The sequence below is a fragment of the Apteryx rowi genome, unplaced genomic scaffold (genome assembly GCF_003343035.1).
Source record: "Apteryx rowi isolate R43461 unplaced genomic scaffold, aptRow1 scaffold_241, whole genome shotgun sequence".
Lineage (NCBI taxonomy): Eukaryota > Metazoa > Chordata > Aves > Apterygiformes > Apterygidae > Apteryx > Apteryx rowi.
This window is the reverse complement of record NW_020448764.1, coordinates 279,095-296,556: the sequence shown is the minus strand read 5'-3', so window position 1 is coordinate 296,556 and position 17,462 is coordinate 279,095. Positions and strand designations below refer to the sequence as shown.

At 37.5% G+C, this 17,462-nt stretch overlaps 1 protein-coding gene across 6 annotated transcripts in view; it reads left to right on the top strand.

Moving 5' to 3' along the window:
* The window catches only part of UTRN (utrophin), a 366,002-nt gene that overhangs the window by 91,680 nt on the left and 256,860 nt on the right, over positions 1-17,462 (top strand). For all 6 annotated transcript variants that reach the window (XM_026066463.1, XM_026066461.1, XM_026066459.1 and 3 more), the window contains 8 exons: positions 1,599-1,769; positions 3,695-3,874; positions 6,987-7,115; positions 7,253-7,423; positions 8,022-8,171; positions 9,442-9,579; positions 10,432-10,584; positions 17,164-17,355. In XM_026066463.1, coding sequence (XP_025922248.1) covers positions 1,599-1,769; positions 3,695-3,874; positions 6,987-7,115; positions 7,253-7,423; positions 8,022-8,171; positions 9,442-9,579; positions 10,432-10,584; positions 17,164-17,355 — 1,284 coding nt within the window. The remainder of the gene's footprint in view (positions 1-1,598; positions 1,770-3,694; positions 3,875-6,986; positions 7,116-7,252; positions 7,424-8,021; positions 8,172-9,441; positions 9,580-10,431; positions 10,585-17,163; positions 17,356-17,462) is intronic.

The following is a 17,462-nucleotide window of genomic DNA, read 5'->3' as shown; positions in this document are numbered from 1 at the left end:
ACATAAAAATTCCTTTCTTTATTATTTTGATGCCAGGTGCTGTTTAAGTTTTCTGATTCTGCAGCTGATATTGTATAGGCTAGTTGCTGCATCCAGGAACAATCAATTCAGAGATTATACCTAACAATCCTGTAGTTATGCAAGATCCCTGTGATCAGAGTATTCTTGAAGATGGGTAGTCTTGAAGGTAGGAAGGTTCATAGAGCTTTCAGCATTCTGGCAAAGCTGGCCTGCTATTCCTTACAGTGTTGGTGCACTGCAGCATTTTCATGTTGTCTGTGAACCAGTTTACAACTGCTCTCTTAAAACAAACAAACAAACAAAAAAGCTCCCTGATATTTAATTATAATACAGAAGCTTTTTTTTTTTTTAATGCTTTCTAAAATACCCTGCAAGATACTTTATGGTTGGTTCTTCATGTGAGAAGTTAAAGTCAATATATGTTTTTAGGAGCTGTTGTGATAGTTTCTAATCATAATCTATTTAAAGAGTTGTCCTCAGTATGAAATTTGCATATGCAGGTAACCCTGCATTTCCCAAGAACTGCATTAAATATGGATTTGGGTAATTTTCTTTGTAATGGAAGAGTTATTTATCCAAATGAAATAATTAAAAAATGGGTAAACCTTTGCTGGGGGGAAATAGGAGATTTTTTTTTTCCCCCTACTTAAATTAAGACAGAAGTCTGAGCAGCCTTAGGGCTGTGAAGCGTCCTTTGAGTGATGCTGTGAAGTGGCCAAATTACATTGTAGGAGCATCTTGAAATGGGCTCTAGGAAACATTTTAGTGTTATAAAGTGGAGATCATTCAAAAAGCTGTGGATTCCAGTGGAACCTGTATATCTATAGCTCATAAAGCATGTGGACAAGAAATTGGGGAGAGACAGGCAGGTTGTTTGTGGTATAATGTTATAGTTGTGTATGTGTGTTTGAATTTTAGTTTTTACAGAGCTTCAAAGAGTGTATGATTTTGAATATATACATGCAAACACTAAATTGAGGTGGAGGATAATTTTTGGAAATACCAATTAATTCTGATTTCCATGGTTGGATTAATTCTCAAGTCCATGTTCAAGTTAGACTAGACTAATTGTGTAGTTAGTGTGAGATAGAACTGATTATACTGCAACAAACATCAAATGCCGTGTTCTCCTTACTGACATCTTTTCAAAGGCAGATTAGCTTTTCAGTGATTTTTTTTTTTTTTCCTTTACAGCTTCCTGCTATGAGATTGGTTAAATATACCAAAAGAAACTGAATTTTACATATGTAACAGTGACAGACTGTATTCTGTATCTTTTTAGTTTAAGGCTCATAATGGGCAAAGTTTAAACTGGTGATTACTAAGTATAAATAAGTGGCATGCATGTTTTTATGTCTCTTTTTAGTGAATCTTAATACAAAATTATTCTGGTTGTGTGTATTCTATCTTATGGAGTAAGATGCAGATGTTTATAACCTATTTTTCTTTTCAGCGTCCCTCCCTAGTGAAAGATAGTTTTAGAATACCAGGATTTTATATAATCAAGTAGATATTTTATCTGGCTAATACTTTTTTTTTTTTTTTTTTTTAATCATTGCTTTTGTCTCTTTTTGTAGGTGACTGAAGGGAAACAAGACCTTGAAAGAGCATCCCAGCTGGCATGCAAAATGAAGAAAGAGACTGCCTCTTTGTCGGAGTGGCTAGCTACCACTGAGGCTGAGCTAGTGCAGAAGTCCACTTCAGAGAGTTTGCTTTCTGATCTGGATTCAGAAATTGCCTGGGCTAAGGTGAGCATGCTTTAAAAATATATAGAATAAGTTAATATTTTTATTTTTAACATTATGGCAAAACTATCTGGAAGAGACTGTGAATTTAAATCCCTGTAGCTTGTTCCAAAATATCTTGCATGATGAAATTGTAGTATTTTCAGTAGATCATATGCAGTACTTCACTGGAGCTGATCTGTTTCATCTTGGGCATCTTAATTCAGAAACTTAAAGGACCAGTGAAATAGTAAAGATATTACTGCATATTTGGTATTAATAGATATCTAAGTAACTTACTGTATCTAACAGAGTTCATAGGTACCATTTTATTAATTTTCAGTAAATATAATTTTCTGCTGTATCAAAAATTTTATTAGTAGAGCAAACTGAAAATATATTGACTTGTTAATGAAAAGGGGAGTTTATAACTTTTCATTGAAACAGTCTACTTTGTCTTCAAAATTGTGAGTTTGCAAACCAGAAAGCTCCAATATTTGCTTTTTTTTTGTTTTGTTTTAATCTTTAATTTGGAACTTTTCATGGAAGCAGAAGAATGTGTTCTAATTATTCTAAAGCAAAGTGCATATTTTCTCACACTGTGGAAACTTGCATATGTAATAGTTGGAGTTAGTAGCAAATGTCAGTTGAGACATTTCAGCAGTACTGATCTTTCCAGTCTCTGTTTTCTGTCACGTTTTTTCTTTTGCAGTAGGTCTGTCTACAATATTAATAAAATAACAAAGCATACAAAATTAAACAAGTATCTGATTATAAGCCATTCTCACCTATTTCACTCTGAATTAAAAATTATTAGCACTACACTTGTGCTGTGGTAGTCTCCTTTAAAATTTCTTTCCAAATTGGCATGTAAATACTTAAGTATTTTTATTGTACCTTTGTAAGCAATGCAAATAATTCATGAATTGTTAATGCTGCACCACCAGGAGGCCAAACCCTTTATGTTACAAATAAAGGTGTCCTTTCTGTTATAAGGTTTTCCAGAGGCAAGTCTAAAATGTAGTAACTTGAGTATTGCGCTCTCTAAGATATTGCAGTTAATAAATTATTTACTTAATGGATAATAGGATGTTCAAGGACCTCCAGACAGTATCTGTGATTGTATGGTGTGTAAAAGAATGCAGTTACTGACATGAAAGAGCTTTTTAAATAGTCAGGTAGTATCAGTAATTATCAGTGATCTTGTATGGCAAGAGATTTTGTTTTCCATGTGGTAATCAATTACTAATATTCAAGAGATGGTGTATCATTTGAGTTCTATGTTAAACATGCATTCCTGCACAGAAGGTCACTTTTCTAGATAAACGAAACTATTTAAAATCTGAGATGGCTTAGAAGAAATACTTGAGCTAAATATCCTTTCCTCTATATGTAAGTATAGCTAATAAAACAATTGGGCTTTAGTAGTATCTAGTAAGCAAATCAAATGTACACAGTGACAGGTGTTGGGTGTTTGCAAAAGCATTCAGGCTTGGCCTACCATTTTCTCATTATTACCAACTATAAGTGTACGTCAATGGGAAAAGGTATTGACAAATGCAAGGCATCTCTGATGACTGAATTCTCTCTGGCACACGACTGTGAAAAAGGACTTTTTAAAATTGCACCTATAATCTGATGTATTTGCTTTAAATACGTACATAACGAAAAGGGACTGTGAAGATGGTATAAAACAACAAAACAAAAAGGTCCCAAGCTATGTTATTCAGGACACTTATCTGCATTATGCTTTTTTTTTTTTTTAAAAAAAGAGGTTTATGTCTACTGAGAGCAAATATACATAGAAGCTAGTTTTACTTACCTTGGATTTTCTCCTGTGAAGATCATCTATTACACTGTTTGTTTCCCATGGAAATAAAATCTGGCTCCTTTGCCTTTGTGATCCAGAGCAGTTTGCAGTGTGCTGTCAATGGTTCCTCTTGTTTCAGAATGTGCTGAGAGAGCTGGAGAGGAGAAAAGCTGACCTGAAGAGCATCACGGAAAGCTGTACCGCACTCCAGGCTTTGGTGGAAGGGAGCGAGACTTCCCTGGAGGAGAAGCTTTGTGTCCTTAATGCTGGCTGGAGCAGAGTTCGGACCTGGACCGAAGACTGGTGTGACACCTTGTTGGTAAGTTGCACGTGTGACAAAAACATTCAGGGTGGTTCCCTCTCTTCACCCTTGGAGGAGCTACAGCTTTTATTTGTCTTACTTTGCCACGATGTGAAGCTTCCATGGTGCCTCACGGACTTAAAGGAACATTGAATGGATTTATGGTTCCTATGTAGATGAAGAGCTGAGTTATGAGGATATATGAAATGAGGAAGGTGGGAAGTTGTTTTCTGAGTGTTTCATGCTTGCTGATAGTCATCGATACTGTGTGCTCAGTAGCAGCAGTGGGCAGTGCTCAGTAGTAGGAGATAAAAACTCTCAGTCTGGATGCTGAGGTGGTAAAACTATACAAATATTGCAGGCAGACAGTTAACTTGACCAAGTGGGAAGTAACCTGCCTAGTTGTAGAGAATAAAACTGTTGGTTTAATTTTATTTTCAATTGTCTTCATGATTTTTTTTCCTCTCTCCCTTCTGGCATCAGTGCTAGGACTCTTTCCTGGGTTCTTACACTCCCTAGACTTTGTGGTATGACTTCCTCTTTTCTATGTGCATATGTCACCTCTCTTCCCCCTTCAAGAAAATCCAGAATATGTTCAGTGAGCACCTTTCTTATCTGTTGCTTTAACCTCCCCACCTTTCCCTTTCTTCCTCCCTTTTGTATGTCATCACATTACATTTTAATCTTTGGTCCTTAGTTGCAAGTGTATCTCCTTGTCCCTCATGCCTGTTAATGTTTTACCACTTTTCCTTTAGCTACACCAATAGCACTAGCCTTGTTTGTCCAATTGTTAGTTTAGTTCTTAACTGCTGCAGCCTATTTTCTACCATCCACCCTATACCTAGTGCATAGAAGTCACTTCCTAAATTATCTTGAAAGGGCATTTACTACTGCACACAGCCTGGGTGGGTTATGGCATGTAACAGGAGTTCAGACAACTTTTAGTGCGTTAGTCATTAATTGGTAATAGCTGATTCTGCCAAATTAAAAAAGAAGGAAAAACCCCCACTATGGAAGCATTGTTTCCTTCAGTAGCAGGTTAACCAAGAGCTCAGAAGTTGGATCTCATGTTAACATAGCCTATGTAACTTTTTATAAGCTCATGAATTTATTATTTTAGAGTAAAAAACAAAGGGAACTAGCCTCAAAAGATTGGGTTCCATGGAGCTGCTTCTCCTTATTCTGTCTGGAAGAAACCTCTGTGCCAGTTCCCGCATGACCAGAGCAGTTTTCTGTCAGTAGCCTTCCTCAAGGCCCACGCAATGGCTGTTTAACGGACATTTGGTAACTTCCTAGTTCTGTTCAGCAAAGCACTTGGGACTCTGTCAGCCTATTGCTCTATCGGGCAGCATTCAACTTTGGGTGTTGAAGCATATGCTGACTCCTGAAGTGAGACCAACAGTGTCAGTTTGGCTGAGTAAATGGAAGACTACGCGTATTACAGCCTAAGGCTGCAAGTTTTGCTAAACAAATGTGAAACAATCTTGAATTGATGCTAGTATCAGACTGATATTTTCCAGATAGGGTATTTCTTCATTGTTGAGGTAGTTATGATATTGCACCATCAGAAGCCTCTGATATGGGTTGCTGCAGAAATACAATTAACCTTCTGAATTCATTCTGTTCATGTCTGGTTATAAGTACTTGTTCTTGCGCTGACTTTTTCTGTTATATTAAATTGTTCTTTCTGTAGGTAAAGATAAAAATTTCTTGATGTTGATATAGAGAGCAATCGTAGCCCATCTCTCTCCCCTTCCTCTCCTTCCTTTTGTTTGTTAAGCTAAAAAAGCAAAACTCAGCCATTCTTTATTTGTGTAATAAGCTCTGTGCTCAAGTGATCTTCCTGGTAGTTGTCTGATTTTGATAGCTTTGCTTCATCTGTCATCAGCGTGGATGATCAGAAATATGCCATAGCCCTCCTGATGTCCTCTCGTGGAGGCTCTGACTAACGGAACTGCCTCTGCATCTACCTGAAGTCTCTCTTCTCTTATATCCTATGGCTTCACCTCCTCTTTTTAATAGCTGTGTCACATTGCTAGCTGAATGTAGCTGCTGCTACAGCTTTCTGCTGTTATTTATTCATTTTTTTCCCCAAGGTGATCAGGTTTCACATGTGGAAAGCATTCTTGAAAATTAATCTTCGAGTCCTAACTTCACCTTTTTGTGTTATGTCTTTCGTTCTATTTGTACTGTTAACTTAGATATATAATAGATAATTAAAAAGCAAAGCAAAATTCATTTGTTCTTTTTTTTTTTTAGGCTTTATTTCCTTTGTTTCCTCATTTCTATTTCTGAATTCTTCTAGCCCTGTTAAGGCACATTTTTTTTTTAATATTAATGGTATTTTTATTAATACCTTCTTCCTGTGAGAATTTTGAAATTCCCCTGTATCAGGTGGAGAGAATAATGTATTGTTTCTGTTGGTAGCCCATAACCTTACAATTTCTGACTAGATATGAAAGCAGACCTAATTAGTATGTATATAATGTGGATGTTTTTGTTAAAAGGAATAAGTATTTTAATGGAATAAGTAAAATATAATCATAATTTGTGGCTTTGGTGTATTCCCCCAGAAAACTCAATCATACATAATGGGTACTGTTGTATCTGCTAGTAATAACTAGAAAACAATACGTTCTGTGAATCCTTTTTGTTATGTTGACTTTGAGTACAGGCGGTTTCACTGTTTGTATTGAAAAGCTAGCTATTGATCTTATCTGATTTTGGTGCATATTTTGTTGTTTTTTTACCGAAACAAGAGAAAGGAAAAAAAATGCAAACAAGAAAATACATTAGTCGAGAGATGTTGTGGTCTGGTTGTAATGTTGTAATACGTTGGATGGCTGTAATTTATTGGACAGACTATGTCAGTTACTTCTCTGTTTCCCTTCCTGCGAATTAGGAACAATAATATTGAAGGGTCTAGAGTGAAAATGGAATTCTTGTACATTTCACCTTCAATAAATATTTACAGTATAATTCTCACTGTTTCTTTCCAAGGTTTATCCATAACACTTTCTGTTCCATTGATCCCTTTTTCACTCAGAATGTTAAAAGCAGGGTGTTTTTTTTTTCTCTCATAGATGACATAGATGTACTTTTCTCCCCCCCCCCCCCCATCCTTTTCCAGAATCATCAGAGCCAGCTGGAGATCTTTGATGAAAATGTTGCCCACATAAGTACTTGGTTGTATCAGGCTGAAGCCTTGCTGGATGAGATTGAGAAAAAGCCAGCAAGCAAAAAGGAGGAAACCGTGAAGGTAGGAAGTGTTGCCTTTTAAGGAGGAAGCTGTCAAATAACCGCTTTTGGATTCTAAACAAAATTAAGTCAGGTTTGCTGCCTYCCCCCCCCCCCCCTTCCCTAACATAACCATTTGCTTTTTCTTCCACTTCTTAGCGTTTAACATCTGAATTAGATGATGTTAGTCTGCGAGTGTATAATGTGCGTGATCAGGCCATTATCCTAATGAATGGTCGAGGGGTGTCATGTCGTGAACTTGTTGAACCCAAGCTGACGGAACTAAACCGTAACTTTGAGAAGGTCTCTCAACACATCAAAAGTGCCAAGGTGAGGAGGAGAGAGCCACAAAACATGCCTGTGGTATCTACACCAAAATAATGAAAAATAGTTTTGGGGACAGATCCTTGTATGTTAAAACAGAATTTTGTTAGTTTTGATCCTGGTTTAATAGTAGATCTTTATATACTAAAAATGGATTGACTCACTTTTGATACCTGCTTTCTGAGTTACCTAAGCAGCAGATGCACTGACTTGAATTGCATGGGAAAGTTTACAAGTAAGTGGGTATTATAAAGATTCAGAAAAATGTAATATTACAGTACATATTTATTTGAACTGCAGACCAAACACCATAAGCTACTGTGACTGGAGGTGTTTGTTTGGTTTTGTTTGTTTTTCTTTTTTGTTTTAAGACCAAGATGTACAGATTGGGGTTTGAATCTAGAAGTTTGGCAGTACCTATCAGCGCTTTGTCCAAGCTAACTCTCAGTGTTATATCAAACAACTCTTGCAATTTTATTATACAGATATCTGGTGGTCCTACAGACTGGAATGCCTGTTGATAATTTAAACCGACACTCCGTTGAAATGTGTATGACATCTCAGACTAAATTCTCATCTTGAAAAACTTTATTTTGCTTTGCAGATGCTTGTTGGACAAGAACGACTTCCTGTCATGTCAGAGCCCCATGAAGTCAGAGTGGCTTTTCCAGACCTGGACCGATTTGAGAGTGACATACAGAACATGTTAAAGGCTGTGGAAAAGCATCTGGAGTTGAGTGAGGAAGATGAAAAGGTTTGTGAGTACTGGAAGAAAGCAAACTGGCTCAATCTTTCTGTTGTGTTCAGTTCAATGTTACATTTCTCCTGACTTCCAGGGGAAATTCTTTTGAGAAAATTATTTTAAGCTAGGAATCAAAAATGAAGGGAATTTCCAGGCTGTTGGAAATATTACACAATTTCTGCATGCTTTTCCCATACCTGCTGCCTCTCCTTGGCTGGTGCCAAGTGGTAAGCAGTCCTGTTTCAGTCTGTATTTTCATCATGGTTTTGTAAAATCTGCTACATGTAGGGAACCTTGATTTTCATTCCTCTTCTCTCTTCTTAAAGTAGCTGTTTGTAAGGTGTGCTTCCTGTAAGAATAATAGGATACAAAGTATTTTCTTTTGGTATTTAGCTCTCTGAGCTTCTATTGCAATGATTATTTAATGCAGCTGAGATTTTACTGTGTAGTTGACAGTTAGTTTAGTCCTCTAATCTAGTGTCTTGGGTAGACATCTTTTTTAATTTAAATTTTAGTCATTATATATTGAATCACAGTACATAGATCAGCTGAATGGGATGGTACTGTTTGTGAGATGAGCTGCAAATAAGAGTCCTGTGATACGGCTCATGGCAAGTGGAAATGGGAACTTGGATTAAAATTTGTCTTTTCCCAGATTCTAATCTGGGCTCTGCTATTCACCTGTATAAAACTTGCAGACTTTTGTTTGCATCTTGACCACTGTAGGCTTGCTGGCTATCAAATTTGGTAAAGTCCTGCTAGGCCATCTTGTCTGCCTTGTTATGTATAAGCTAAACAAACTGTAAAACTGGATACAAGTCTTTTGAAAATAGCATTTATATTACACAGAATAATTTTTAAAAGCTCTGCAAGGGAATAGCAATTGTTGTAGAACATATGTTTCCCTTTGTACCATTTTTATTATTTTCTTGCTGTTCTGCTTTTAGTTTTTGTTATTCTCAAGGAGTGTTTTGAATAATTAAGAGTCATAAATGGAGCTAAAGTCATAGCGCACTCCTGTTGCAGCTGGCTACTGCTGCCCTTTTGAGTGCGCTTCCTGCAGGGCATCTCTTTGTGAATTTTATAGAATGACTAAGGAGGCTTTTAGGATTTGGTAGTTATGGAGGAGAACAGTGTCTCTGCTTGGATTTATTTGGTTGACATTTGGATAATAAAAAAAATATTTTGGTACTGTTACTATTAATATCTGGGCAGTGATAAATCCATTTTGGAAACCATAGCTGAGCTTTCTGTAGATGACTACAGACTTCTGTAATTTTAGCTGGATCAAGAAAGAGCTCAGATTGAAGAGGTTTTACAGAGTGGAGGGCAGCTTTTACAGCAGCCTATGGAGGACAAGAAGAGAGAGAAAATCCGCATACAGCTGTTGCTTCTGCAGACTAAGTACAACAATGTACAGGTATGATTATGATAATTTTTACAGTTACAGCTCATTCCTGATACAGTGTTTCTTTTGGTTGCCCATTTACAATCTGTTTATGACTTTCTTTAGCTTATAAAATTCTCTAGGAAAAGTAAAATAGGCATACGCACATTCTGACTCTTTGAATCTCTGCAATTCCAAAATATGAATTTTGTCATTCCAAAGTGTTTTTTTCTTTTTAAAATTTATTTTAAAGTCCCTTTCAAAGCTTCACAGAGAGCCACAGTATATGTATTTACACAGTTGAGTACAGATAATTGGGCATTTGCTTCACTTCGTCTTTACCAGTCTTCCTACAAAGCTTTATCCCAGTCATACAGGGGTGTGCAACAGTGGCTGCTCAGATATGCGTGTGCAAACATATTCATGGAATTCTTGGCAGAAGAGGTAGAAGTGAATGCAAGTCTGCTGATGAATTCCCCTCATCTCTTATAGCGGGTATTATCAACAATTGCTAACTCTAGTATGTTGTGGTGCTTTCATACACGTGCCATATTTAATATGTTTGTGTAGAACAAATGGATCCATATCCTTCTACTCCTTTCAGCTAACCTTCACGATTTGTATTCAAGCTGGAAAGATGATGTGTAGCTCAAAGGCGGGGTAAAACTGTTAGTGACCTTTGTAACTACTTTGATACACTTGACTGTAGATAAAGAAATAAATATTCTTTTTTTCTTAAATGCCTTCTATCATTACATGTTTTGGAATTTGCTTTTTCAAGTGAATCCCTTAGGTTTTTTTCTTTTTTCAGACAAATAAGACCCATCTATCTCTACATTAATTCTCTTTTCTCATACTGTATTTTCTTAATACATTGCATTGTAGGAGCATAGGTCATTTCAAAGGAGGCAGGTGGTGGAACTCTCTCCAGTGTTTTCACAGTATAAGAAGGAACATGATAGTCTAATTAAATGGCTGGATGAGGCTGAGCATGGTCTCTCAGGGCTGCAAGGAGTGGAAGATGAACATAAACTACAGGTAAATGAGATTTTTATTATTATTGCCTTTTATTTTTTTCCCATAAAGCAAATGGAATGAAGGCTATATATGAGTTTGAGAGATTGATATAGTAGGGCTTTTGGCTGTTCTTTTGATACTCCTTGGGAAGAAGTGTCTTCAAAGTGACTGCATTAATTTTTCATTTGGAAATTAACTGCATATACCAGTTTGGGATTTCTGCGTAGCAGTCATGGGTCCAGAAGATCCCAGCCATCAAGCCCAAGTCCTGGACCATGGTCTGGTGGTATGACTGAATCAAGACAGCTTCTGTTGTCAATTGTGCACACAGGGATTATGCTTGGTTGTTTTCAGTGCCCCTGGTCYGAATAGCATGATTCAGTTTCTAATTGGTGCAGGTGTGATTAAAAGCCTGGTCTGAGCCCCAAAGTCAGTGTTTCTGGATCCTATGGTAAGGGTAAGACATTTTAAATACTCTGATGCTGCCTTTCACTCCTTTAGCTGCTTACCCACATGTGGTTAATATTACTGTACATAACAAAAATTAATTAAAAACTGCAAAAGTTGGAATATTTCTGATTTCTGAATTATGCCACTGTGTGTGKGGGGGGGTGTCTGAACAGAATTTCACAAATAATTTATTAGGATGTCAGGGTCTGATTAAAATTTACCCAGAATTTGCACTGAAAGCTATGTGTCTTAGTTGTTGAGGATACAGATACCTTCTGTTTTTTGTTTAATATATTTTATTTAATTTCTCCTTTTCATCCTTAAAATGCTTTGGCTGCATGGTAATTGCTTTAATATTTTAGATAATAACAGTGAGGAGTCTTGTGAAGCAGTAACTAATTTCTTGGACAAGCTTGGGGGTTAGGCAGTCTAAGTACTTCTCAGTTTCTGGTTATGAAGCTTCATAATTAAAACCAATCAATCTCTTTGATTGCTCTGTAACTTTTTAACTCAGGACCAATTAATTGGGAGGCAGGGGTGGAATGTGGAATGCTCTGGCTCCCAGTGAGACCCATGCAATGCAAAATATTAATGTGGTGCTCTTCATTCACAGCTACAGTGCTGTGTGGCTTCAGTTGCCTCTGATAGCTATAGACCTGTAGCAGACAGTCTGCACTCCTCAGTCGCATTGACTATTCAGTACCAGCTATCAAAGTGAACCTTCTTTAACCTTCTCTGTAAAGAGACTTTTTTTTAATTGTAAGCTTCCCATGTACAGCTTGGGAGACAGCTGGGCAGCAGAGATGGCCCTAGGGTCTGATTACCAACTTCTATCTAACTGCTATGTTGGATCCCCAGTAGTTGCTCCTGCTTGTTCATTGCGGAACAATGGACATGATCTTGCATGTGGTCTCCTTGGTGGGACCTGATTGATGCCAGGAAATTTGGTTGAAAGAAATGTGGATCCATAGACATTTGAAGTAAAACAACCTGATTCAGTTTTTTGTTTGACCATCAGCTGCTTGAGTCACTCAAATCACCAGATTAAAAAGAAGAAAAGTGCACCTGGATGGTTCCTTGCCAGCAGGAGCAAACAAGTTGTGCCACAGACTGGCCCTTCTGATCACTGTTGATCTCATTGCAGGTTGACTGATCTTCTCTTGTTTCCTGTAAAGTCCTTTTTATTTAGTGATATTCTCAGTCCTGAAGCTAATCCCTGGCTTTGCTGGATAAAGTGAATTCCTGAATTGTTGCAACTTGGTATCTGGGCGCTGAATGCAGAATACTGTGTAAATATGGGTTACAATAGCAATTACAAGACTATTGGTGGAGAAATGTTATCGTTGCTCAGAATTAGTTATGCTGTTTAAAAACATCCTTATGCTTCCAGATGTAGTTTCTAGTTTGGCTGAATCAGCTGGGTTTTCAGAAAGGGATCAGAGCAGTTTTTGTAACTGCGGTGAAACTCTGGAACTGCTGCTTTTGCTTCATGTGTCTGCATCTCTGGTCTTCTAATATTCAAGTAGCAAGCCAGCCTGCCTCAGGTGACTTTATTTTACTTTTGTGGCTTGTGCTCTTATCTGCTTTACTAACTGATCTTGAACACTTGTGCTGTGAGTTTTTTCTTTCTTTTCTTTTTTTTTTTTCCCCTTCTCTTTCTCTCCTTATGGCCCATACCATTTCTGAAGGGAGAAGTAGTGTTCCCCCAAAAGAATAGATTTTATATGGACTCAGTTGCTCAGGAATTCCTTCAGAGCCATCAGTCTGACTCATCCTTATCACTAGGAGGAATGCTRAATTTCCTTAAAATGACTCCTTCCCCTCCCTCTTTCCACCCCCAGTTTTTACCCTCTAAGCTGTACTTGAGGACTGCCCCCCACACCCCCCTTAAGTTGAGTTTGATCAATAGGGATGCCTGATGAATGATGGGAAAGGGGAAGCCCTGGAAGTATCCGTAGGGATCCCAGTCTGCTAAAAAAACAAATTGCAATGCTTCCTGCTCATTTCATCTTGAGGCTGAGAAGCATTAAGTGAAATCCTGGCCTGCTGGTGTGCAGCTGGCTCGACACCTCACCTTGATGTGAGGAAGGCACTGGGAGCGTGGCAAGAGATACTAGCATTTGAAACGAACAAAACTGGGGAGGAAAGCAAATCTTCAGCAGCCAAGCTGAGAAGAAGAATTCAGTTAAGATTTTGTGTAATTTTATCTACTTTTTTGTAAAGGAGTGTGGAGGGGAGGATTTCTTTATGGTGCTTAAAGATCATACATATCCATATATGAGTTTGCTAGAAGTGGGTGGATCATAAATATTCCTAATCATGTATGCTTCTTCTGTGGATTATGAAGTTAAATGTGTCTGAACTATTGGTAACTGTTCTGCTTTGCAGGTACTTTTTGAATAATCTTTGTTTTGCAACCCATGCAATAGCTAGAAAAGCCTGCATCAGAAGTTTGTAGGGATGTAGTGGATCTCCTTGAGTTCTTTCATTTCTAATCTTGCTTTAGTATTTATTTAAATTGCTCTATTCTGACTTAGCTGGGAATGAAGAGAAGGAAAAATTAAACCTTAAATTGCAGAGGTAATTAGTTGACTTAAGTTCCTGAGAGATTTTTCCCAGGTTTTAGGAAACTGTTTTGATGTGAAAATGATCATTTTGCAGATGGTGAGTGAATTTGCTACTGCACACAGTGGTGTTTTTCTTGTAAACTGGAACACAGACATCATCTTGAAGGCTCTCGAAGTATTATTCCCATAGTAAAGAAAACATGTTTATTTGCCTATTATGCTTTTTATAGGGGAAGTTCTGGATTACTTAAATATGAACCATTAATTATGTTGTTCTCAAATGGGTTGCTTACTGACTGCATTAATCAACACAGAAGAACAAATAAAATGGACATGAAATTTCAGCTTTGGAAAAACTTTTCCCAGAAATCTGGTTATAAAATACTTTGAGTGCTGAGARAGAAGGGGCAAGGAATGGTTTAATATGTGGGCATTTTCGAACTGAAAGGTTGTTTATTTGCAAAGAGGACAACTAATATGTGATGATATGAGATTAGATTGTTTAAACACTTTTGGTTAAAACTTCTACTTAAAAACATAAGGTAAACTATAAAATTTCATGTCAATTTTAGGACAGTATCTTCCAAAATGCACTTAAAACGAAGTCAGAATGTCTACCCAAGTTAAATCTTTGTTTTTTAGATTTTGCTTCAAAATGTGTAAAGTATAAGTGTAAACTGGGAAAGGAGGAGGAAAACCTAAAACCAAGTGTTGAATTGCAGGTCAGACTAGATGGGAGCAAGTGGATTTCTTTATTTGGCTACTGAAATAATTTTATTTCTAGCAGCTTTAGTTGAGAGTTTTTATTTATAGAGTGTGCATTTGTAACTAAGTATTCCCTAGTCCTATGTTTTCCTAGGATTTTTCTAGTTTTTTTTTTTTTTGAACGGAGAAAATGAATTATAAAATAGTTAATAAACTTGCTCTCTCACCAGTGAAATTGGAGTAGAACAGGGCAATTAGGTCATCCAGTCAGATTTCCTCATAAATAATCTTTGATTAACTCCTTATTTGTGGGTGCTTAAAGCCAAACTTGAGGCTTGTATGTTTTAGAAAGTGCCAAGTTCTGTGAGATTTAGGTGCGTGCACTGCATGAGACACAGCTATATCAAAAGTTCCTGCTCCTCTACTGGTCATGTTTATGTTGTGTTTCAGAAGCTGCCAGTCTGCAATGAAAGGTAGTGAACAGCTGAACTCTTAAAAACTCAGCTGTAATAAGGCAGTAAYGTGCTTAAAACACTTACATATGTTCAGCCTGAGAAGAATGGCTGTGAAAGGAGGAAATAACATGTCTGTGACTGGAGACAGCTGGAGCAGATTAGTAATTAGGTGTGCTCTACAGGAGCTGCATCAGGGGCTAGAACAGCATCAGGAGGAATTCATTGCTTTGCAGAAGAGCAGCAACCTGGCCCAGTATGGTGCTATTGGGAAAGCAGAAAGTTTCAGTATATGTCAGCATTGTCAACAAGTGGAAAGCCAGTTTGCTGCATGCTAGCAGATGCTGTTTAAACTTCATGTGAGTTTTTTATAATGGGTGGGTGAAACAATGTGTGTGAAATAGAATAATAAAATAACTCTAGGGACCTATTTATTTGGTTGAAGTCCAGATTCTGGACTGGTCCTGTGTGCAAATGGGTGTTCTGGCACGTTGGAGTATTAAAAAAAAMCAAAAAAACCAAAAAAAACCCCAACACTTTGTGAAGACAGTGCAAACTGCTGAGCTGCAACAGACATACTGGTGTTTGTTCTAACCCAGTCTTGTCCAACACTATCCGCGCTGCTGGGGAAAAGGTATTTTCAGTTGTATGCACTTTGCATGATATCTTTGGAACTAGAGCCTCTCCTTCCGCAGGAGAATCACAACAGTGTCTCAGCGTTGGGCTTTTGGTCCAAATTTCAGTGATGGCAGCTGGAAAAACTTATACAGCATTTCAAGAAAATGTTTGTTTGGAGGGCATCAGGGAACATGATGCTAAACTCATAACTAAAGCGTATGTGGTAGTGGATGATTTTTATTGCAGCTTGCTTGTTGTAGTGGTATTAAATCAGAAGTTAATGCTGATTATTTTAAGGTGTTTGCGTTTCTGCATGCAATACTTGATTTCATTAGACTAGGTTTGATATTTGTGTGCGCTTATATCATATTTCTTTGGTGTGCAATGAATGACTCAGGCATAGTATATTTTGCGGTAAAGGTCTTGTGGAAGTACAACTGTGTCCTCATTTTCAGTTACAGGGAGATGACTGTGTACTTTTGAAAAAAACACCCTTAAGAGCACGCAGTGCATGAGATGAAGTCCTGAATGGTGAAATCAGTTCACATGATTTTTTGCTGCAGTCCTTTTTGCTTTTGAACTGCATATGCTATGTATTTAGATTCCAGTTAATTTGAATGACATATTTGAAATGCTCGGAAGCATGTGGAGGATAAAGATATAGACAGGTGCTTGCAAACAGCTTTGTTAGAGGGGCTTAATATTTTCCTGGTTGTCAGCTGTGCTAACTGTCTGCATGTGTCCCCAGCCCAGACTAATTCAAAGTAGAATGCACAGGCTGATTTGCACTGTGAACATACATTTAATCTTAACACCTTCACACTCTTAAGTATATTCTCAGCCATTGCTTTTAGTAAATCATACAAAATGAAGAATACCTCTATCACTCTGTCTTGCTGACAACTCAAGATCATTGAGTAAAGGGCAGTGACTTAGTCAGATGGTGCTTGAATTCTTCAGTAGTTGGAGATGGGTTTACTTTTTATTGTTGCTTTTTAAGAACTGTGCTTTTTTCAAGGTGGTAACAGGATCCTGTCAAACAAGAAACCTTTTCAGCAAGGAACTGCTTTCTATCTGTAGAMTGTGTGCTTCACCTGCCTCTCCCTGCTACCTTTGCCAGGCATGGCAACAGTATAGTTTCTTAAAGCAAGCTTCCTAAGATGCAGAGTGCATTTCTCAGATCTAGTGCATCATATATAATCCAAGAAAAAGCTGCATTAAATTACTGTCCTTGCTTTTTTTATCTGCTAACATGGTACTTGGCTAGATAATGATTGCTAAGATCTGAGGGAGTTAGTACCTCTTACTACTGCAAAATGAATGTTTTAATACCAGTGGAGCATTAATTAATTAAAAGAATGGTTTTGGGAAATGTAGGTGGGGATGCCTGCTGAGAAGAACGTGGAAAGAAAATGAGTTTGCTTCAGTGAATTGGTAACTTGTGGAAGGTCTTGATAACCAAGGAAGCAGACAAAGGCATTTGATGGCAGCAGTAGATATAGGCCCTCTATAAGGATAAGAATCTAGATGAGAGGAAACAAAACAGCATCCTTCTCACACCCCAAAGTTATTGTGAAGCATTTTATATACTGTTTTGTAACTTGTTTTTTGTCAATATAGAACCAGTCCAGTGCTTTGTAGGTCTTATGGCTTTCTGAAATCATACATGTTTGTTTGATAGAAAGGCCTTTGTTTTGTCTTATAACATAGAAAAGTACTTAATCAGAATATAGTCTTTTGATTTAGGATATTTTTTCTTAAAATTATTTGTTCTTTGAAATGTAAAACTAACTTTCATGTTTCTGTAGGCAATCCCTGTCCAACAGAGGTTAAAAGGCCACTTTGCCTCAGGAGTCAGGGCCTTGCCTTTTTCAGCTGAATACCTGGTGGAGATCAACAAAGTCTTGCTAGCCATGGCTGATGTTGAGCTGTTGCTGAATGCACCAGAGCTAAATACTGGCATCTATGAGGATTTTTCAACTCAGGAAGACGCACTGAAGGTACTGCACATCTTAAGTATAAGATGGGGAGGGGAGAAGGGAATAGTGAAACCAAACCAATCAAACAAACAAAAAAAATCCAAAGGATTATTAGTAGCTGTCTTTTC